The sequence below is a fragment of the Nomascus leucogenys genome, chromosome 20 (genome assembly GCF_006542625.1).
Source record: "Nomascus leucogenys isolate Asia chromosome 20, Asia_NLE_v1, whole genome shotgun sequence".
NCBI classification, from domain to species: Eukaryota; Metazoa; Chordata; class Mammalia; order Primates; family Hylobatidae; genus Nomascus; species Nomascus leucogenys.
In genome coordinates this window covers 37,549,634-37,572,371 of record NC_044400.1, presented here as the reverse complement: position 1 = coordinate 37,572,371, position 22,738 = coordinate 37,549,634, and the positions used below count along the sequence as shown (strand labels likewise).

The window sequence follows — 22,738 nt, the reverse complement described above, 5'->3', positions numbered from 1 at the left end:
CTTTGCATGATAGATCTTCCTCCATCCCTTTATTTTGAGTCTATGTGTGTCTCTGCACGTGAGATGGGTTTCCTGAATACAGCACACTGATGGGTATTGACTCCTTATCCAATTTATCAGTCTGTGTCTTTTAATTGGAGCATTTAGCCCATTTACATTTAAAGTTAATATTGTTATGTGTGAATTTGGTCCTGTCATTATGATGTTAGTTGGTTATTTTGCTCGTTAGTTGATGCAGTTTCTTCCTAGCCTCTATGGTCTTTACAATTTAGCATGTTTTTGCAGTGGCTGGTACCAGTTGTTCCTTTCCATGTTTAGGAGCTCTTTTAGGGCAGGCCTGGTGGTGACAAAATCACTCAGTGTTTGCTTGTCTGTAAAGTATTTTATTTCTCCTTCACTTATGAAGCTTAGTTTGGGTGGATATGAAATTCTGGGTTGAAAATTCCTTATTATTATTTTTTTTAAATTATACTTTAGGGTTTTAGGGTACATGTGCACAATGTGCAGGTTTGTTACATATGTATCCATGTGCCATGTTGATTTCCTGCACCCATTAACTCGTCATTTAGCATTAGGTGTATCTCCTAATGCTGTCCCTCCGCCCTCCCCCCACCCCATAACAGTCCCCGGAGTGTGATGATCCCCTTTCTGTGTCCATGAGTTCTCATTGTTCAATTCCCACCTATGAGTGAGAACATGCGGTGTTTGGTTTTTTGTCCTTGCGATAGTTTACTGAGAATGATGTTTTCCAGTTTCATCCATGTCCCTACAAAGGACATGAACTCATCATTTTTTATGGCTGCATAGTATTCCATGGTGTATATGTGCCACATTTTCTTAATCCAGTCTATCGTTGTTGGACATTTGGGTTGGTTCCAACTCTTTGCTATTGTGAATAGTGCCGCAATAAACATATGTGTGCATGTGTCTTTATAGCAGCATGATTTATAGTCCTTTGGGTATATACCCAGTAATGGGATGGCTGGGTCAAATGGTATTTCTAGTTCGAGATCCCTGAGGAATCGCCACACTGACTTCCACAATGGTTGAACTAGTTTACAGTCCCCCCAACAGTGTAAAACTGTTCCTATTTCTTTACATCCTCTCCAGCACCTGTTGTTTCCTGATTTTTTAATGATGGCCATTCTAACTGGTGTGGGATGGTATCTCACTGTGGTTTTGATTTGCATTTCTCTGATGGCCAGTGATGATGAGCATTTCTTCATGTGTTTTTTGGCTGCATAAATGTCTTCTTTTGAGAAGTGTCTGTTCATGTCCTCTGCCCACTTTTTGATGGGGTTGTTTGTTTTTTTCTTGTAAATTTGTTTGAGTTCATTGTAGATTCTGGATATTAACCCTTTGTCAGATGAGTAGGTTGCAAAAATTTTCTCCCATTCTGTAGGTTGCCTGTTCACTCTGATGATAGTTTCTTTTGCTGTGCAGAAGCTCTTTAGTTTAATGAGATCCCATTTGTCGATTTTGGCTTTTGTTGCCATTGCTTTTGGTGTTTTAGACATGAAGTCCTTGCCCATGCCTATGTCCTGAATGGTATTGCCTAGGTTTTCTTGTAGCATTTTAATGGTTTCAGGTCTAACATATAAGTCTTTAATCCATCTTGAATTAATTTTTGTATAAGGTGTAAGGAAGGGATCCAGTTGCAGCTTTCTACATATGGCTAGCCAGTTTTCCCAGCACCATTTATTAAAGAGGGAATCCTTTCCCCATTTCTTGTTTTTGTCAGGTTTGTCAAAGATCAGATAGTTGTAGCTATGCGGCATCATTTCTGAGGGCTCTGTTCTGTTCCATTGATCTATGTCTCTGTTGTGGTACCAGTACCATGCTGTTTTGGTTACTGTAGCCTTGTAGTATAGTTTAAAGTCAGGTAGCGTGATGCCTCCAGCTTTGTTCTTTTGGCTTAGGATTGACTTGGTGATGCGGGCTCTTTTTTGGTTCCATATGAACTTTAAAGTAGTTTTTTCCAATTCTGTGAAGAAAGTCATTGGTAGCTTGATGGGGATGGCATTGAATCTATAGATTACCTTGGGCAGTATGGCCATTTTCACGATATTGATTCTTCCAATCCATGAGCATGGAATGTTCTTCCATTTGTTTGTATCCTCTTTTATTTCATTGAGCAGTGGTTTGTAGTTGTCCTTGAAGAGGTCCTTCACATCCCTTGTAAGTTGGATTCCTAGGTATTTTATTCTCTTTGAAGCAATTGTGAATGGGAGTTCACTCATGATTTGGCTCTCTGTTTGTCTGTGATTGGTGTACAAGAATGCTTGTGATTTTTGTACATTAATTTTGTATCCTGAGACTTTGCTGAAGTTGCTAATCAGCTTAAGGAGATTTTGGGCTGAGACAATGGGGTTTTCTAGATATACAATCATGTCATCTGCAAACAGGGACAATTTGACTTCCTCTTTTCCTAATTGAATACCCTTTATTTCCTTCTCCTGCCTGATTGCTCTGGCCAGAACTTCCAGCACTATGTTGAATAGGAGTGGTGAGAGAGGGCATCCCTGTCTTGTGCCAGTTTTCAGAGGGAATGCTTCCAGTTTTTGCCCATTCAGTATGATATTGGCTGTGGGTTTGTCGTAGATAGCTCTTATTATTTTGAGATACATCCCATCAATACCTAATTTATTGAGAGTTTTTAGCATGAAGGGTTGTTGAATTTTGTCAAAGGCCTTTTCTGCATCTATTGAGATAATCATGTGGTTTTTGTCTTTGGTTCTGTTTATATGCTGGATTACATTTATTGATTTGCATTTGTTGAACCAGCCTTGCATCCCAGGGATGAAGCCCACTTGATCATGGTGGATAAGCTTTTTGATGTGCTGCTGGATTTGGTTTGCCAATATTTTATTGAGGATTTTTGCATCAATGTTCATCAAGGATATTGGTCTGAAATTCTCTTTTTTGGTTAAGTCTCTGCCAGGTTTTGGTATCAGGACGATGCTGGCTTCATAAAATGTGTTACGGAGGATTCCCTCTTTTTCTATCGATTGGAATAGTTTCAGAAGGAATGGTACCAATTCTTCCTTGTACCTCTGGTAGAATTCAGCTGTGAATCCATCAGGTCCTGGACTCTTTTTGGTTGGTAAGCTATTGATTATTGCCACAATTTCAGAACCTGTTATTGGTCTATTCAGAGATTCAACTTCTTCCTGGTTTAGTCTTGGGAGGGTGTATTTGTCGAGGAATTTATCCATTTCTTCTAGATTTTCTAGTTTATTTGCATAGAGGTGTTTGTAGTATTCTCTGATGGTAGATTGTATTTCTGTGGGATCAGTGGTGATATCCCCTTTTTCGTTTTTTATTGCATCTATTTGATTCTTCTCTCTTTTTTTCTTTATTCGTCTTGCTAGCAGTCCATCAATTTTGTTGATCCTTTCATAAAACCAGCTCCTGGATTCATTAATTTTTTGAAGGGTTTTTTTGTGTCTCTATTTCCTTCAGTTCTGCTCTGATTTTAGTTATTTCTAGCCTTCTGCTAGCTTTTGAATGTGTTTGCTCTTGCTTTTCTAGTTCTTTTAATTGTGATGTTAGGGTGTCAATTTTGGATCTTTCCTGCTTTCTCTTGTGGGCATTTAGTGCTATAAATTTCCCTCTACACACTGCTTTGAATGTGTCCCAGAGATTCTGGTATGTTGTGTCTTTGTTCTTGTTGGTTTCAAAGAACATCTTTATTTCTGCCTTCATTTCATTATGTACCCAATAGTCATTCAGGAGCAGGTTGTTCAGTTTCCATGTAGTAGAGCGGTTTTGAGTGAGTTTGTTAATCCTGAGTTCTAGTTTGATTGCACTGTGGTCTGAGAGACAGTTTGTTATAATTTCTGTTCTTTTACATTTGCTGAGGAGAGCTTTACTTCCAACTATGTGGTCAATTTTGGAATAGGTGTGGTGTGGTGCTGAAAAAAATGTATATTCTGTTGACTTGGGGTGGAGAGTTCTGTAGATGTCTATTAGGTCCACTTTATGTAGAGCTGAGTTCAATTTCTGAATATCCTTGTTCACTTTCTGTCTCATTGATCTGTCTAATGCTGACAGTGGGGTGTTAAAATCTCCCATTATTATTTTGTGGGAGTTTAAGTCCCTTTGTAGGTCACTGAGGACTTGCTTTATGAATCTGGGTGCTCCTGTGTTGGGTGCATATATATTTAGGATAGTTAGCTCTTCTTGTTGAATTGATCCCTTTACCATTATGTAATGGCCTTCTTTGTCTCTTTTGATCTTTGTTGGTTTAAAGTCTATTTTATCAGAGACTAGGATTGCAACCCCTGCATTTTTTTGATTTCCAGTTGCTTGATAGATCTTCCTCCATCCCTTTATTTTGAGTCTATGTGTGTCTCTGCACGTGAGATGGGTTTCCTGAATACAGCACACTGATGGGTCCTGACTCCTTATCCAGTTTGCCAGTCTGTGTCTTTTGGTTGGAGCATTTAGCCCATTTACATTTAACGTTAATATTGTTGTGTGTGAATCTGATCCTGTCATTATGATGTTAGTTGGTTATTTTGCTCGTTAGTTGCTATAGTTTCTTCCTAGCCTCGATGGTCTTTACAGTTTGGCATGTTTTTGCAGTGGCTGGTACTGGTTGTTCCTTTCCATGTCTAGTGCTTCCTTCAGGAGCTCTTTTAGGGCAGGCCTGGTGGTGACAAAATCGCTCAGCGTTTGCTTATCTGTAAAGTATTTTATTTCTCCTTCACTTATGAAGCTTAGTTTGGCGGGATAGGAAATTCTAGGTTGAAAATTCTTTTCTTTAAGAATGTTGAATATCGGCCCCCACTCTCTTCTGGCTTGTAGAGTTTCTGCTGAGAGATCAGCTGTTAGTCTGATGGGCTTCCCTTTGTGGGTAACCCGACCTTTCTCTCTGGCTGCCCTTAACATTTTTTCCTTCATTTCAACTTTGGTGAATCTGACAATAATGTGTCTTGGAGTTGCCCTTCTCGAGGAGTATCTTTGTATCGTTCTCTGTATTTCCTGAATCTGAATGCTGGCCTGCCTTGCTAGATTGGGGAAGTTCTCCTGGATAATATCTTGCAGAGTGTTTTCCAACTTGGTTCCATTCTCCCCATCGTTTTCAGGTACACCAGTCAGACGTAGGTTTGGTCTTTTCACATAGTCCCAAATTTCTTGGAGGCTTTGTTCATTTCTTTTTATTCTTTTTCCTCTAAACTTCCCTTCTCTCTTCATTTCATTCATTTCATCTTCCATCAGCGATACCTTTTCTTCCAGTTGATCACATCTGCTACTGAGGCTTCTGCAATCTTCGCGTAGTTCTCGAAACTTGGCTTTCAGCTCCATCAGCTCCTTTAAGCCCTTCTCTCCATTGGTTATTCTAGTTATCCATTCTTCTAATTTTTTTTCAAAGTTTTTAACTTCTTTGCTATTGTTTTGAATTTCCTCTCGTAGCTCAGAGTAGTTTGATCGTCTGAAGCCTTCTTCTCTCAACTCATCAAAGTCATCCTCCATCCAGCTTTGTTCCGTTGCTGGTGAGGAACTGCATTACTTTGGAGGAGGAGAGGTGCTCTGTTTTTTAGAGTTTCCAGTTTTTTTGGTCTGTTTTTTCCCAATCTTTGTGGTTTTATCTACTTTTTGTCTTTGATGATGGTGATGTACAGATGGGTTTTTGGTGTGGATGTCCTTTCTGTTTGTTAGTTTTCCTTCTACCAGACAGGCCCCTCAGCTGCAGGTCTGTTGGAGTTTACTAGAGGTCCACTCCAGACCCTGTTTGGCTGGGTGTCAGCAGCGGTGGCTGCAGAACAGCGGATTTTCGTGAGACCACAAATTCAGCTGTCTGATAGTTCCTCTGAAAGTTTTGTCTCAGAGGAGTACCCAGTTGAATGAGGTGTCAGTCTGTCCCTACTGGGGGGGTGCCTCCCAGTTAGGCTGCTCAGGGGTGAGGGACCCACTTTAGGAGGCAGTCTGTCCGTTCTCAGATCTCCAGCTGCGTGCTGGGAGAACCACTACTCTCTTCAAAGCTGTCAGTCAGACAGGGACAATTAAGTCTGTGGAGGTTCTTGCCGAGTTTTTGTTTGTCTGTGCCCTGCCCCCAGAGTTGGAGCCTACAGAGGCAGGCAGGCCTCCTTGAGCTGTGGTGGGCTCCACCCAGTTCGAGCTTCCTGGCTGCTTTGTTTACCTAAGCAAGCCTGGGCAATGGCGGGCACCCCTCCCCCAGCCTCGCTGCCGCCTTGTAGCTTGATCTCAGACTGCTGTGCTAGCAATCAGCGAGACTCCGTGGGCATAGGACCCTCCGAGCCAGGTGCGGGACACAATCTCCTAGTGTGCCGTTTTCCAGGCCCGTTGGAAAAGCGCAGTATTAGGATGGGACTGACCCGATATTCCAGGTGCCATCTGTTTCCCCTTTCTTTGACTAGGAAAGGGAACTCCCTGACCCCTTGCACTTCCCGAGTGAGGCAATGCCTCGCCCTGCTTCGGCTTGCGCAGAGTGCGCTTCACCGACTGTCCTGCACCCACTGTTAGGCACTCCCTAGTGAGACGAAACCGGTACCTCAAGCAGAAATGCAGAAATCACCCGTCTTCTGTGTCGCTGGGGCTGGGAGCTGGAGACTGGAGCTGTTCCTATTCGGCCATCTTGGCTCCACCCTCCGAAAATTCCTTATTTTAAGAATGTTGAATGTAGGCCCCCACTCTCTTCTGGCTTGTAGAGTTTCTGCCGAGAGATCAGCTGTTAGTCTGATGGGCTTCCCTTTGTGGGTAACTGGACTTTTCTCTCTGGCTGCCCTTAACATTTTTTCCTTCATTTCAACTTTGGTGAATCTGACAATTGTGTGTCTTGGAGTTGCTCTTCTCGAGGAGTTTCTTTGTGGCGTTCTCTGTATTTCCTGAATCTGAATGTTGGCCTGCCTTGCTAGATTGGGGAAGTCCTCCTGGATAATATCTTGCAGAGTGTTTTCCAACTTGGTTCCATTCTCCCCATCATTTTGAGGTACACGATTCAGACGTAGGTTTGGTCTTTTCACATAGTCCCATATTTCTTGGAGGCTTTGTTCATTTCTTTTTATTCTTTTTTCTCTAAACTTCCCTTCTCACTTCATTTCATTCATTTCATCTTCCATCACTGATATCCTTTCTTCCAGTTGATCGCATCGGCTACTGAGGCTTCTGCAATCTTCGCATAGTTCTCGAAACTTGGCTTTCAGCTCCATCAGCTCCTTTAAGCCCTTCTCTGCATTGGTTATTCTAGTTATCCATTCATCTAATTTTTTTTCAAAGTTTTTAACTTCTTTGCCATTGTTTTGAATTTCCTCCCGTAGCTCGGGGTAGTTTGATCATCTGAAGCCTTCTTCTCTCAGCTCATCAAAGTCATTCTCCGTCCAGCTTTGTTCCATTTCTGGTGAGGGACTGCGTTCCTTTGGAGGAGGAGAGGTGCTCTGCTTTTAGAGTTTCCAGTTTTTCTGCTCTGTTTTTTCCCCATCTTTGTGGTTTTATCTACTTTTGGTCTTTGATGATGGTGATGTACAGATGGGTTCTTGGTGTGGATGTCCTTTCTGTTTGTTAGTTTTCCTTCTACCAGACAGGACCCTCAGCTGCAGGTCTGTTGGAGTTTGCTAGAGGTCCACTCCAGACCCTGTTTGGCTGGGTGTCAGCAGCGGTGGCTGCAGAACAGCAGATTTTCGTGAGACCACAAATTGATATGTCTGATAGTTCCTCTGGAAGTTTTGTCTCAGAGGAGTACCTGGCCAAGTGAGGTGTCAGTCTGTCCCGACTGGGGGGTGCCTCCCAGTTAGGCTGCTTGGGGGTCATGGACCCACTTTAGGAGGCAGTCTGCCCGTTCTCAGATCTCCAGCTACGTGCTGGGAGAACCACTACTCTCTTCAAAGCTGTCAGACTGGGACATTTAAGTCTGTAGATGTTCCTGCTGACTTTTTGTCTCTGCCCTGCCCCCAGAGGTGGAGCCTACAGAGGCAGGCAGGCCTCCTTGAGCTGTGGTGGGCTCCACCCAGTTCGAGCTTCCTGGCTGCTTTGTTTACCCAAGCAAGCCTGGGCAATGGCGGGTGCCCCTCCCCCAGCCTGGCTGCTGCCTTGCAGTTTGATCTCAGACTGCTGTGCTAGCAATCAGTGAGACTCCGTGGGCGTAGGACCCTCCGAGCCAGGTGCAGGACACAATCTCCTGGTGTGTCGTTTTCCAAGCCCATTGGAAAAGCGCAGTATTAGGGTGGGACTGACCCAATATTCCAGGTGCCGTCTGTTACCCCTTTCTTTGACTAGGAAAGGGAACTCCCTGACCCCTTGCACTTCCCGAGTGAGGCAATGCCTCGCCCTGCTTCGGCTCGCGCACAGTGCACTGCACCGACGGTCCTGCACCCACTGTTTTGCACTCCTTAGTGAGATGAACCCGGTACCTCAAATAGAAATGCAGAAATCACCCATCTTCTGTGTCACTCACGCTGGGAGCTGTAGACCAGAGCTGTTCCTATTCGGCCATCTTGGCTCCACCCCCCCCTTTTATTTTTAGCTGACATGTAATAACTGTACATATTTATGGGATAAAGAGTGATATTTCTATACATGTATACAATGCATAATGATCAAATCAAGGTAATTAGTATACCTGTCACCTCAAATGTTTATTATTTCTTTGCATTGTGTCTTGTCTTCTGATGAAAAGAAAAGTAGTCTCAACATGATCTGAGTAAACTTGATGTGTTCACGCTCCAAGAAATAGGGAAGGAAGAGAAAGGTGTGGGCAGTGTCATAATGGACTTCATTCATTTCCATGTAAAATAAGCATGCAAATGGTGAGCTGAGATCACGCCATTGCACTCCAGCCTGGTGACAGAGCGAGACTCCATCTCAAAAAAAAAGAAAAAAAAAGTATGCAAATGGTAACTTGAAGTCCAAGAAGAGATTCCAACAACAATGAAAAGATAGTGGCCTTCAAAATTAAATTAAAACCAGGCAGACTGTAAATATGAAAATTGACATGGCAGCAGTAAACTTATGTATAATGGATGTACTCACAAGACAAGTCAAACTGAATGATGCATTATCTCATCAGTCATATGATAACTCATATCCTATATGTTCTGAGTAATAATTATGTAATATCAGACTGTGCGTGGTAGCTCATGCCTGTAATCCTAGCACTTTAGGAGGCCAAGGCAGGCAGATCACTTGAGGTAAAGAGTTCGAGATCAGCCCGGCCAACATGGTGAAGCCCCATCTCTACTAAAAATACAAAAATTAGCTGGGGATGGTGGCATGTGCCTGTAATCCCAGCTACTTGGGAGGCTGAGGCACAAGAATTGCTTGAAAGTGGGAGGCGGAGGTTTCAGTGAGCCAAGATCACACCACTGCACTCCAGCCTACTAATATATAATATTAGTAGTTAAACAGCAGTGAAACTTAATGGAGAGCAAGAAGTTTATATGAATATTCTATTCAACTTTATAAGTATCCTATTTGACATGATATTTAGGAATGAAATTAAAAAGCAGCTTCATATTTAACCTGTTATAGGAACAGTAATTCAAACTATACTTAAAAATTACATAGGAAAGTGCTAGAAATCATGACAAACTTTCCTATAATGTGCCACTGAGGGACAAACTGTCAAATCTGAACAATGATTGCAAACACAGCAGAAACATCTTGATTCCTTTGTAGAAGGGTGGAGGGTCCTCTGACAAAATTTTTCCTGGCATACTCAGTGCCGTTCTTGTCTCCACAGTTGGAAAAAAGCCAGAATGAGTTGTAGAAAGCTAGAAAAGGCAATTAAAGTGAGTGCAGGATGGAGATGCTGTTGATATAATTACCAGTTGTGTTCTGAAGACCTACCATGTACTTGTCACAAGGCAAAACATTAGGGGTGGGGGCATACTTGTAATAATACAAGTACTATTTCCTGAATACTGTGAATACCAAAGGTGCTGTGCTGAGTGCCTTAAAACTTTGTCTGGTGTGGTGGCTCACGCCTATAATCCCAGCGCTTTGGGAGGCTGAGGCAGGTGGATCACCTGAGGTCAGGAGCTCGAGACCAGCCTCACCAACATGGTGAAACCTCATCTCTAGTAAAAATACAACAATTAGCTGAGTGTGGTGGCGGGCACTACTCAGCTACTCGGAAGGCTGAGGCAGGAGAATCACTTGAACCCCGGAGGCGGAGGGAGCCACTGCACTCCAGCCTGGGCAACAAGAGCAAAAGTCCATCTCAAAATAAATAAATAAATAAATAAATTTCAAAACAATACTATATATAAAGCAGTTTTTGTAGCGGAGATAGATAGCTTCTCACTAAAACCTGATTTCTTTCTCTTTCTGGGACCACAGCTAGACCGCATTTTCCAGACTTCCTTATGTTTAGTTGTGATCAAATGGCTAATGAGGCAATAAATAAAACCAACAACACTAAAACCAAAAACTGAGCTCTGGGTGGAGGAGAAGGCACATTGCATCCTTAGTAGAAGTAAAGTTTTTCCTAGCACTCAGCTTTGTAAAGGAACACACTTTACAAGGCACCTGCTAGGCACACACAGCACTGAGCTAGATGCTTTCTATGCATGCATGGAAAATAAACATGGGCAACAAAGAAGGAAAATGCAGTGTCTGATGTCTGTAGTCACTGAAGTCCTTCACATGTTGGGGAATACTTGACACTAAATGACTGAAATCCCAACCAAAGCATTTGAATACTATTTAACTAGAATGAATTGCATTTAAAAAATAGCCATATTGAGATATAATTCAAACACCATTTAACATGTACAACACAAAGTTCTTCATGTATTGACAGAGTTGTGCAACCATTGTGCGACCATTGTCATGATCTAATTTTAGAACATTTTCATCTCCCTCTAAAAGAAACTCTGTACTCATTAGTCGCCTTTCCTACCACATGTCCCCACAGCCCTAAGCAACCACTAATTTACCCTCCATCACTATCAATTTGTCTGTTCCAAACATTTCATATAAATAGAATCATACAATAGGTAGTTTCTTTCAATTAGCACAATGTTTTCAAGGTTCATCCATGTCAGCGTATATAGCAGTACTTCATTCCTTTCATTGCTGAATCATATTAGACTCCATGGATATTCCACATTTTGTTTATTCATCAACCAGTTGACGCACGTTCAGGTTGTTTCCATTTTTTGACTATTATTAATAATGCTGCTATGAACAATTGTGCCTTCCTTTAAAAATTGACATCCCATAAAATTCACACTTTTTAAAAAATTTTTGTTTCTTTATTTATTTTTGAGAGGGAGTCTCGCTCTGTCGATCAGGCTGGAGTGCAGTGGCACGATCTCGGATGACCGCAACCTCCGCTTCCTGGATTCAAGCGATTCTTCTGCCTCAGCCTTCCGAGTAGCAGAGATGACAGGCGCCGGGCACCAGGCCGGGCTAATTTTTTTTTGTATTTTAGTAGAGACAGGGTTTTACTATGTTGGTCAGGCTGGTCTGGAACTCCTGACCTCAAATGATCCGCCCGCCTCCATCTTCCCAAATGCTGGGATTACAGGTGTGAGCCACCACGCCCGGGCCACCCTTTTAAAGTGTACGGTGGAATGGCTTTGGCATATTCCCAGAATGATGCATCTATCACCACAATCTAATTCCAGCACATCTCATCACTCCCAAAAAGAAACCCCTTAAGCAGTCACTTTTCATTCTTCCTTCCCCTGACCCCCTGGTGACTGCCAATGCTCTTTCTGCCTCTATGGGTTTACCTATTCGAGACATTTCACATAGATGGAGTGATACAACAGGCAACCTTTGGAGTTTGGCTTCTTTCACTTAGCATAATGTATTCAAGATAACATATAACATATATTCTATATGTTATAGCATATATCAGTACTTTGCTCCTTTTTATGGCTGAATAATATTCCATTGAATGGGCATACAACATTTTGTTTATCCAGTCATTATTTCTGAGAAGGATTTTGTGGTCAACTCTGAGGGAAGCAGGGAAGAGAGCTGTGGCTGTGTATATCTGCAATGTGCTGGGTGAGAGAGCGCTGTGGGGCTTCCCATGTGCTACAAATTTTCCAACCTGATAATAGAAGAATGAAGCATTTGAGAGTACGTTCCAGTGTGACTTGAGATGTCACTGGAACATCTCAAATGTTCCAGTTTTACAAATGTGTAAAATTGTATACTGAGGAAAGTGGTACCTAATAGCTAGAATGTTTTGTAAGAGACCTTCAGATATATGCAGGATTCCAAGAATTCAGAGATATAATAGAAGGGTAGGAAGAGAGGATCTAATTCTTCCTCTTTGTTTTCTCATTAAAAAAGCAATCAATGCCACCATGAATTCTAACATTTCTAAAATTACATTTTTTTAAACAAAATTATCCAGGGACTTCTGAACACTGAGGGACATTTTCAATAGATCAAGGGAGAATGCCAATAAAGCCCTAGTGCAAATAGAGATCAAAGTAAATGTAGTGGGACAGATGTGATTTAAAAGTATTCTCTCCCAATTCAAATCAAAACCACAATGAGATACCATCTCACAGCAGTTAGAATGGTGATCATTAAAAAGTCAGGAAACACCAAATGCTGGAGAGGATGTGGAGAAATAGGAATGCTTTTACACTGTTGATGGGAGTGTAAATTAGCTCAACCATTGTGGAAGACGGTGGGGCAGTTTCACAAGGATCTAGAACCAGAAATACCATTTGACCCAGCAATCCCATTACTGGGTATATACCCAAAGGATTATAAATCATTCTACTATAAAGACACATGCACATGTATGTTCATTGCAACACTATTAACAACAGCAAAGACTTGGAACAACCCAAAATGCCCATGAATGATAGACTGGTTAAAGAAAATGTGGCCCATATACACCACAGAATACTATGCAGCCATGAAAAAGAATGAGTTCATGTCCTTTTCAGGGACATGAATGAAGCTGAAAACCATCATTCTCAGCAAACTAACACAAGAACAGAAAACCAAACACCTCATGTTCTCGTTCATAAGTGGGAGTTGAACAATGAGAACACAGGGCCACAAGGAAGGGAACATCACACACCCGGGCCTGTTGTGGGGTGATTGGGGGCTAGGGAAGGGATAGCATTAAGAGAAATACCTAATGTAGATGACAGGTTGATGGGTGCAGCAAACCACCATGGCATGTGTATACCTATGTAACAAACCTGCACGTTCTGCACTTTTATCTCAGAACTTCATTGTGTACATTGTCTTTTCACTTTCTTGATGGAGTCTTTTGAAGCAAAAAGCTTTTAATTTCAATGAAGTCCAAGTTATCTATTGTTTCTTTTGTTGCTTGTGCTTTGGCGTTTTATATATAATAGGAATCCATTGCCTAATTCAAGATCATGAAGATTTACTTTGATGTTTTCTTCCAAGAGTTTTACAGTTTTATCTCTTACATTTAGGTCTTTGATCCATTTCGAGTTCATATTTGTATATGGTGTGAAATATGGATCCAACTTTATTCTTTTGCATACAGATAGTGGTCATAGAATCATTTTTTTGAAAAGACTCTTCCCTGTGGAATTGTCTTGGCAAGTTTGTGAAACTCATTTGACCCTAAAGGGGGGTTTTTATCTCCAGTCTCTCACTTTTATTCCATTAATCTATGTATCTACCCTTGAGATTGAGAGAGCTAGTAATTAACCGATTAAGAACTCTTTACTTGGTCAGGAGTGGTGGCTCACGCTGGTAATCCCAGCACTTTGGGCGGCCAAGGAGGGTGGATCATGAGGTCAGGAGTTTGAGACCAGCCAGGCCAATATGGTGAAACCCCGTCTTTACTAAAAATACAAAAATTAGCTGGGCGTGGTGGCATGTGCCTGTAGTCCCAGTTGCGCGGGAGGCTGAGGCAGGAGAATCGCTTGAACCCAGGAGGCGGAGGTTGCAGTGAGCCGAGATTATGCCACCACACTCCAGCCTGGGCGACAGAGCAGGACTCCGTCTCAAACACAACAAAACAGAAAAAACTCTTTGCTCAATACTCCAATGGACTTAATAGCAATGATTGCTGCTAATGTTATTCTAATACTTTTTGGGCATGCCATCATTGTTTAATTTCAGAGCAAACTTTCTGGAACTGATAAATAATAAGCTCTTCTTAAGAAATTAAATTGCATTAAAATAAATTGCTTTCAGGGGTTCTTAAACAAGTTCAAGACATCCAGGAGTGTGATACATTTGAGCGAGAAATAGCTGGCCTAGTTCACTCTCCACATTAATCAGAACGCCTCCCACCTTCTTTTTAGGGATAAGCACTTTCAAATATCATTATTCATAAACTAGGGGAGGGCCGGGTTTCCACTCGCATCAGTTACTTTCTCTCCCCTGAGACTATCTTGCAGCCGCTGGAATTTTGGGCCCCTTTGCTAGGAGGCAATTAACAAATTGCATTTTCACTATCAAAGCTGAGAGTGGCCCAGCAGTGGCCCTTGACCTGCCGGCACGCTTCCGATGCGTCGCCCTGGCCTGAAGATCGCCACGGTCGGGTTCGCACCCCGTGGTCCCCTAAAGCTTCCAGGGCGCTGGAGCCGGTGCACAGGACCTGCTCCTCCAGGGTCCCCATCTGGGTCTCCAGCGGTCTTTCCTCTCTGCCTTCTCCTCGCAGCACACCCCGTGGGCCTAGTCTAAACGAGGGCACCACTGGTCCGGAGTTGCACTTGTTCGCTCCCTCCTGGGCTCTGGCAGCGCTGCATCCCCGGGGTTGCTCCGGGTTCTGGCCCGATAGCAGAGTCAGAGGCAAGACGCATGTCCCCTGAGCCGGCCAAGGGTGCCGCTGGGGCTCGCGCCAAGGAGGCAAAGGCGGGGACCAGAGGCGCCCGAGGCGGCGCAACGCGCATAGGTGGCGCCCGGCCTGGCCAGGCTCTGGCAGGCGAGGCTGGGTGTGGTCGGGAAGGGGCGGGCAGACCGGCCCCACCCCTCCTCGGTTCGGCAAGTGGGCCAGCTGGTTGGGGCTCACTTGGCAAGGGGACGCGGGGACGAGGGGCGCGGACGCGGGCCCGGGAGGACGCGGCGGCGTGGACCTGGGGGCGCAGGGCTAGGGCAGCGGGCCCGGCCCTCACGGCTTTCCTGGAAAGCGCTGCCCCTCGCCGCGGCGATGCCCTCGCTGTGGAGGGAAATCCTGTTGGAGTCGCTGCTGGGTAAGCCGAAGCCCCTCGCCGCGCGGTCGCGGGTGCCAGCTACCTGGGCCCTGTCCAGAGCCATGGCGCTAGGCCAGGTTGGCTGAGTTCGGGTGGGAGGAAAAGGGCGCTCCGTGCCCAGAGTGGAGATGCTTATCGTCCCCTGGGAACTTTTCCTACTGAAGGGAATAAAGGAAAAGACCTAGATTGAAGTCCTCAAGCTGAGTCTGCGAGGCGCCCGCGGGAGACGCCGTAGCCCGAGCTCCCAGCAGCCTTGGGATGGTGCCCAAGGAGCGCGAATTCCCCTCGAGTCGGCCTTAACCCCGCGCGGCCGGCACCGTCCCCAAAGCCCCCCACCCGCGGCCTTTAAGTTTGACTTAATACAGTTCAGCGCTGAACTTTAAAATTCAGAAGGAAAGGGGCACCCGTTTTCCCCAGGAGCTGTAGGTGAACACCGGGCGGCAGCTGCTGCCGTGGGCTGGGCCCAGGACAAGTGGCCTTGGTGTCGGCTGCACACTTGGGCATTTGGCGAAAAGCATCAGACTCGAGTCTCATGAGCTGTCTCACCAGCTTTACAAAATCCCGAGGACAATTTTATTGGTGTAATTCTGTCAGAGCTGTGTGAATAATAAAATCAAAGTTCCCAGACAAACATTTGGGATATTGCTAGAATCCCCGGTTCATTACAAAACAAAGATCCCTCTGGTCTGGGTGGGGCGCCTTCCTGAGAACTTGATTTTCTGGGAGCTGGTAATTCTCTGGAGGGCTTCAGACTATTTTTTTCTGGCTCAGCCTGTATCTATAAGTTGGGAGATGTACAGTGCCTAGCATTCAATAAGTACCTCAGGTACTAGGTACTCAGTGCACTTGATCTCATTTAATCTTCCCAACAACACTGTGAAGAGGTTGAAAGTCCTGTTTTGCTGATTTAGAAGGGGAGGTTGGAAAGTCAGTTGGTAGAAAGTTCCCACGCCTAGTAGTTAGACCGGCTACCTTTGGAGCCAGGCTGCTTAGAGTTAGGGCAACTCTGACATTTGCTACTTGTGTAACCTTAGGTTCTCACTTAAGTTTCTGAGTCTCAGGGTTTTGTTTGTTGTTTTGTTCTTGCTCAGTTTTTGCATTTATAAGAGGGGAGTGGAAATAGTACCCACCTCATAGCATATGGGGCTGTATAAGGAATGAGACAGATGGTCCATGTCAATACTTAGCACAGACCCTAGTGCATGGCAAGTGCCCATAGTGTTAATTATCATTATTGCTCAAGATTATACAGCAGTTGTTGGCAGAGCTATAACTTACTTCAGATCTGGGTATTCCACTATCCCGCACTGCCTCATGAGGATTGGACTGAAAATGGTCTACTCAAGGGAATGACTGCTGCCTCACTCAAGTGCTTTTGGGTGTAGTCTGGGGTTGGAGGAGGGAGTCCTGCTGCTTGCTGCCCTTTTGGACTCTCACAATATTTTTCATTATACAGGGGACAACTTAGGTAAGAAAATTTGTCAATCAGGGTCCTGACGGGATGCCAGATTCAACTCAGATGGTCCAAATGAATAGGACTTAATAAAGAGACTGTCTACAGCCATATGGGCAAGGGAAAGGAACAAGCAAGGGATGTTGAGAGACTCACGGCAGCAGGAAGCCATCCTCTACGGGGGCCTGATGCGAGGAGTGGGAGAATATGTACATTTCACCAGAAATTTCACTTCTGGGTGTATATCCTACAGATATACTCAGTGTCATGTGTTACATAGTGACATTTCACTAGGAAATTGCCATCGCTTTTCTGTCCATCAGTCTCTTAAGCACAACACAGTCAGTGCTGTGAGTTCTGCGGATCCCTACACAGGTGTAGAGCTCTTGTTTTGTTTAATGTCAGTGGAGACAACTGGAACCCAGTTCAGGCCAGAGTCATGAAGAAGAATGACCAGCCCAAGCGGTTGGAGTGGAGGGACAGGGCTATTGTTAAAAACAATGCCGAAGTTACACTTTCTCTCTTTAACTTTTTTTTTTTTTTTTTGTAGGATATGTTTCTTGGTCTCTCTACCATGACCTGGGACCGATGATCTATTACTTTCCTTTGCAAACACTAGAACTCACTGGGCTTGAAGGTTTTAGTATAGCATTTCTTTCTCCAATATTCCTAACAATTACTCCTTTCTGGAAATTGGCTAACAAGAAGTGGATGCTAACCCTGCTGAGGATAATCACTGTTGGTAAGATTTAAAAGAATTCTTTAAGTTGTTTTTTTAAGTTAAAAATCAAGTGAGATTATGTAGACTGTTCTTTGAATACTAAATACTTGGATTTAAAAAATCAAAGATTTCTCTTTCCCTTACCGCTACCTTAGAAGAGCTTTAGTAATTGGAAGACTAGACTGAGAGTCAATGTGTTTTACGTTTCCAATGCTTTTGACAGACTAGAAAGACTTAAAAATCACTGCAATGAGTAGGGGAAAGACACCTTAAAGAACTGATCAGCTCTTGAATATATTGTATTTTTCTTTCCAACTGTGACATAACACTCAGGAACCATTTAACAAAGTTTGTTAAATAATAATTCACAAGAAATGTGAAAATTATGATGAAAAACACCACAGTAAGCAGTCAAACAAGAAACTAGGAAAAATATTTGCAACCCTTTTAGCCAAAGGGCTAATTTCTCTTATATATAGAGTTCCTACAAACCAATAATAAAAAGAGACCAACAACTCAATAGAAAAGGGGGCACAGGATCTGATCAGTTCACTGGAAAGGAAATACAATTAGTTCTTAAAAATGGAATCAAATGTATAGATCATAAATTATACACATATAGATATGTTTATCTATAGTTTGACCAGTAGATCGGCAAAGAGCAGTCTGACTGCACTGTGCAGTAAGGGCGGGGAAACAGGCACTCATACATTGCTGGTGCGAGCATCCATTGGCACAACCTCTACGGAGAACAATTTAGCAGTATTATCAAAATTACAAATATGCATATTTCACCAGAAATTCCACTTCTAGGAACATATCCTACAGATATACTCACAGTCATGCATTGCCTAGTGACATTTCACCAGGACATTGCAGTGAGTCAGAGCAGTGAGTTCTGCGGATTCCCACAAAGGTATAGAGCTCTTGTTTTGTTTTGTGTCAGTAAAGAGGAAGTCTTGCTGTGTTGCTCAGGCCAATCTCGAATTCCTGAGCTCAAGCCATTCTCCCTGGCCTCCCACAATGCTGAGATTATAGGTGTGAGCCACTGCTCATGGCCTAGAGCTCTTGTTTTTAAAACAACTCAGGCTCAGAAGGATAGTGGTAAAAACTGAAAAGTGTGCCCTTTACAAAGTTGGTGTCCATAGGAATTGAAAGACATGTCAAATGATCTTGAAATTTTCAGCTCCAGAAATAACAAATGAAGTTTCCTACCCTTAACTGAGTATATAATTATTGATTTCAACTGGCATTGGCTTACAGTATCCTTACATGAACCACCGTAGCTCCGAGTCTTGCAAGATTCATTTACTCGTCACACTCCAGGTTGATTTTATGGGAGTGATCTCATAGGTGGTATTTTCTTGTCACCTTTGGTGCTGCCTATATGGGCCTTACCTATAGATCCACAGACTGAGTAGTTACTGGGACAGTTTCCACTACTTAAGGCCATTTTTGGACTAGTAACTTCTGGTGACGGTAAGGGATGTGATATAAAATAAGTTTGGGGTAGATATTGTATTTTATTTTGATGCTTCCTATTCCCTTTTCACTTTCTTCCTCCATGAAAACCCATCCCCTTGAGCAGAAGTAGAATTATATTTGGAAATATGGAATAGGTAGGGAACATTACTCAGAGTTGAGGAGGAAGTGGCCAATCTCTGCTAAATGCTGTTCCAGGTGACCATTGAGCTTTGTCGTTGCTAACAGAGGCTGAAGTAAGCCACAATTTGTCTTAAAACTCCCTACAAATACTTCTTAAGGACATGAAACAACTTTGTTTTTAGAGTCCTGAGATATTCTTGTATACATACAGAGAGGATCTGAGCGTTACATGCCATCTCACCTCTGGCACCTCATATATTTTAGGTTAATTACTGTGTAATTAACTATGAAACCAGTTCATACTCCTATCAGTTTAGATTATTTGTGACCCACTAGAATGGCTATAATCAAAAAAGGCAGACAATAATAAGTGTTGACAAGGATGTGGGGAAATTGGAACCTTCACACATTACTGGTAGAAATAAAAGAAATGTAAAATGGCACAGCTGCTTTGGCAAAGCGTGATAGAAGCAGTTATTGTATGATCTAACAACTCTATTCCTTGGTATGTACTCAAGAAAAATGGTAACATCTGTTCACACATAAACTTGTACACAAATGTTCATAGCAGCATTATTCATGAGATCCACAAAATGGAAACAACCTAAATGCCCATCAACTGATACATGGATAAACAAAATGTAGTATATACATGCCATGGATATGAGGAATAATGAAACACTGATACATGCTACAACCTGGATGCACCCTGAAAATGTTATGCTAAGGGAAACAAGGCAGTCACAAAAGGCCACATATTGTACAATTTAATATGAAGTGCCCAGAATAGGAAAAATTCATAGAGACAGAAAATAGATTAGTGGTTGCCAGAGGCTAGGGGATGTGGAGAGAAGGGAATGAGAAATGACCTGCTAATAGGGATGGGGTTTCTTTTTGGGGTGATGAAATTGTTCTGGAATTAGATAGTGGTGATTGTTGCACAACTTTATGAGTATACTAAAAACCATTGAATTGTATATTTTAACATGGTGACTTTTATGATATGTGAATTGTATTTCAATAAAAATTTTAAATACATATATAAAATTATACATCAACTCTGTCTTCCTGAGTATAAAGATGGTATCAGACAACATGCATCGAATGCAGATCACGGAGTTCCAATCCATGCTTGCCAGAAATACTTAGCTCTCCCTATTTTGTTTGTAGGCAGCATAGCCTCCTTCCAGGCTCCAAATGCCAAACTTCGACTGATGGTTCTTGCACTCGGGGTGTCTTCCTCGCTGATAGTGCAAGCTGTGACTTGGTGGTCAGGAAGTCATTTGCAAAGGTATGGTTAATGTTTCATGTACTTATAGACAAACAAGTATAACCAGTTACCAAGGGGAAACCTGGGGCCGGGAGTTCCAGGTTATAGTTCTTACCTTCCATATGGCCTTGTCGAAGTCTCCTTTTTTTCCTTTTCCCAAAACAAGGACATGAATACTTGCCATCAATCTCAATAAGGTTTTGAAAATTAAAGAATTATAGCAAGTTGCTGAAGTTGCTATATAGAGGCCAAGTCACATTCATTATTGCAAATTACCAATAAGACTATTTCAGCTACTTATTCTATGAAACTGAAATTCATGATGGACATAGTACATTGAGTCCACATAAAAAGTGTTTAAAAATACTTTTGCACTTACAGGTACCTCAGAATTTGGGGATTCATTTTAGGACAGATTGTTCTTGTTGTTCTACGCATATGGTATACTTCACTAAACCCAATCTGGAGTTATCAGATGTCCAACAAAGTGATACTGACATTAAGTGCCATAGCCACACTTGATCGTATTGGCACAGGTAATACAGTAACTTAGGAATTTCCTCTTTTGCAGAGCTTACCTTTCCTATGTGAATGTTGCACATCTTGAAAAGAAAATCTATAAAAGTAGTCTTTCTGCATTATATCTATATTTCAGCTTTTTCTTCCTCTGAAATAATAATTGGTGTGGCCAGTGGGCTATTTGCTAAGCAGGAGGCACATTTTCCTTGCCTGTACAGACAGAGGGTGAAAATAAAATACCATTACTGGTTTGTAGCACTGTGGCAGTGGGAGACAAGAACCAGGCCTCATATCCCAGCTGGCAGTCAGCTCTGTCTTCCTCCTCCTTTCCCCTGGTCAGGGCTCTCTAGGATGGGATTCTCCATTCTCCACCTCCACACTGACCCCAGTACATCTGTAACATTAAGGAAAGTTTCTGTGACCTATAGCTGTCACTGGAACTCCCTGGGTTTTTTTTCCCAGAGGTCTGAAGCTCCAAATCTAAGACTCGAAAAGAAAGGAAACCTTGCATATGCATACCGACTTTCCAATCACCTGTCTCTCCCAGGGGCCAGCCTTCTCTGAGATAGAAACATGCCCAGCTTGGAGTTTGTTTTACAAACCAACCCGAGACTTTTCTAAAAAGAAGGGAGAAGTATTAGTAGATTCTAGTTAACTTGCTCCTAGCTTTTTGTGTAACTCTCAGTGAGTCACTGTTCTTCTGTAACTAAAAGGTGAAATCTCACAGATTAATGGAAGTTCAGAGGGTATTGGCTCACAAACAAAGTGCTTGTATAATTACCCCTGTGACTTAGAATTCGGTCTCGTCCCCTAGCATATGTTTTACATTCATATCTAGAGGCAGAGACTTGGGCAGCCCATTTTGCAGGTACAGCCTGATAAAGATCTGAACTTCAGGGTACTGTTTACATTTCCTGACTTTTCTTCTATCTGGCCTCTGTTTTAAATGTATGTGACCCAGTTCCTGGCTGGCAGTCCCTGCCTCCATTTCTGCTCTGTGCCTTCCTTTATAAAACTGACTGTTCACCCTGCAACTTCTCAGCCTATCTGAGCATACCAAGTATTTTTTGTAGTTTCCTTTGAGATTTGTTGGGTCATGGGTGGGGGTGGAGTCACCCACTTTAATACACTGCATTTTACTCAGCAAATTCAGTTAGATGGCTCTTTTTCCTCAAAACTCTCTGCTGAGCCCCCAGACCCCTGGCCTCCCTTCTGTCACCACCGCCCTCTCCCACTCCATCCCATCCCCATAGCTCTCGGCTCTGCCCCTCCTCACTCTGATCCTGTTAATGTCAGAGAAGCTTTCTTAGGAAATTAGACTGCCACCCATACAGTCAGACCCTAAGACCTTCCTTCTGTCCTGTAGAGGGCTGGATGGGGTCACAAAGCATCTGCCCAATAGGCTCTCTCTGTTTCTACGAAGAAGTCCTCCTGCTGGCATCTTCTCCAGTTGTTACAGTTTTGTGTGTGAAGTCATTGCTGTGATGAATTGGACCTCTTGGCTAAACAGTACCAAGGAGCTACACTGCCCAAGCTCCAATCCCAGGTTCCTAGGTTATCTTTACCAGCTGTGTGAACTTGGAAAGGCTACCTGATCTCTCTGGGTATGTTTTCTTGTTTTTGAGATGGAGTTTCACTCTTGTTGCCTGGGCTGGAGTGCAGTGTCGCGATCTTGGCGCACTGCAACCCCTGCCTCCCAGGTTCAAGCAAGTCTCCTGACTCAGCCTCCTGAGTAGCTGGGATTACAGGCGTCTGCCACGGTGCCTGGCTAACTTTTTTTTTTTTTTTTTTTTTGTACTTTTAGTAGAGACAGGGTTTCACCATGTTGGCCAGGCTGGTCTCAAACTCCTGACCTCAGGTGATCCAGCCGCCTTGGCCTCCCAAAGTGCTGGGATTGCAGGCTCAAGCCACCGCGCCTGGCCCTGTTTTCTAATTTGTAAAATAGGATTAATAGTAGAGCCTACCTCATAAAGTTGTGAAAGTTAAATGAGTTAATATAAAGTTAATATACAGGGCCTGGAAGAGGGGTTGGTGCACAGTGGCTGCCCAGT

At 43.1% G+C, this 22,738-nt stretch overlaps 1 protein-coding gene across 2 annotated transcripts in view; it reads left to right on the top strand.

The window, feature by feature from the left end:
* The first annotated feature begins 14,906 nt into the window (after nt 1–14,906).
* The window catches only part of CWH43 (cell wall biogenesis 43 C-terminal homolog), a 79,990-nt gene continuing 72,158 nt past the window's right edge, over nt 14,907–22,738 (top strand). The window contains exons 1-4 of one of the 2 annotated variants that reach the window (XM_030801220.1): nt 14,907–15,119; nt 17,123–17,314; nt 20,069–20,189; nt 20,550–20,704. In XM_030801220.1, coding sequence (XP_030657080.1) covers nt 15,077–15,119; nt 17,123–17,314; nt 20,069–20,189; nt 20,550–20,704 — 511 coding nt within the window. In that variant the 5' untranslated portion in view covers nt 14,907–15,076. Of the gene's footprint in view, nt 15,120–15,285; nt 15,433–17,122; nt 17,315–20,068; nt 20,190–20,549; nt 20,705–22,738 lie in introns of those variants that run through there. The other variant, XM_030801221.1, reaches the window with a different exon arrangement.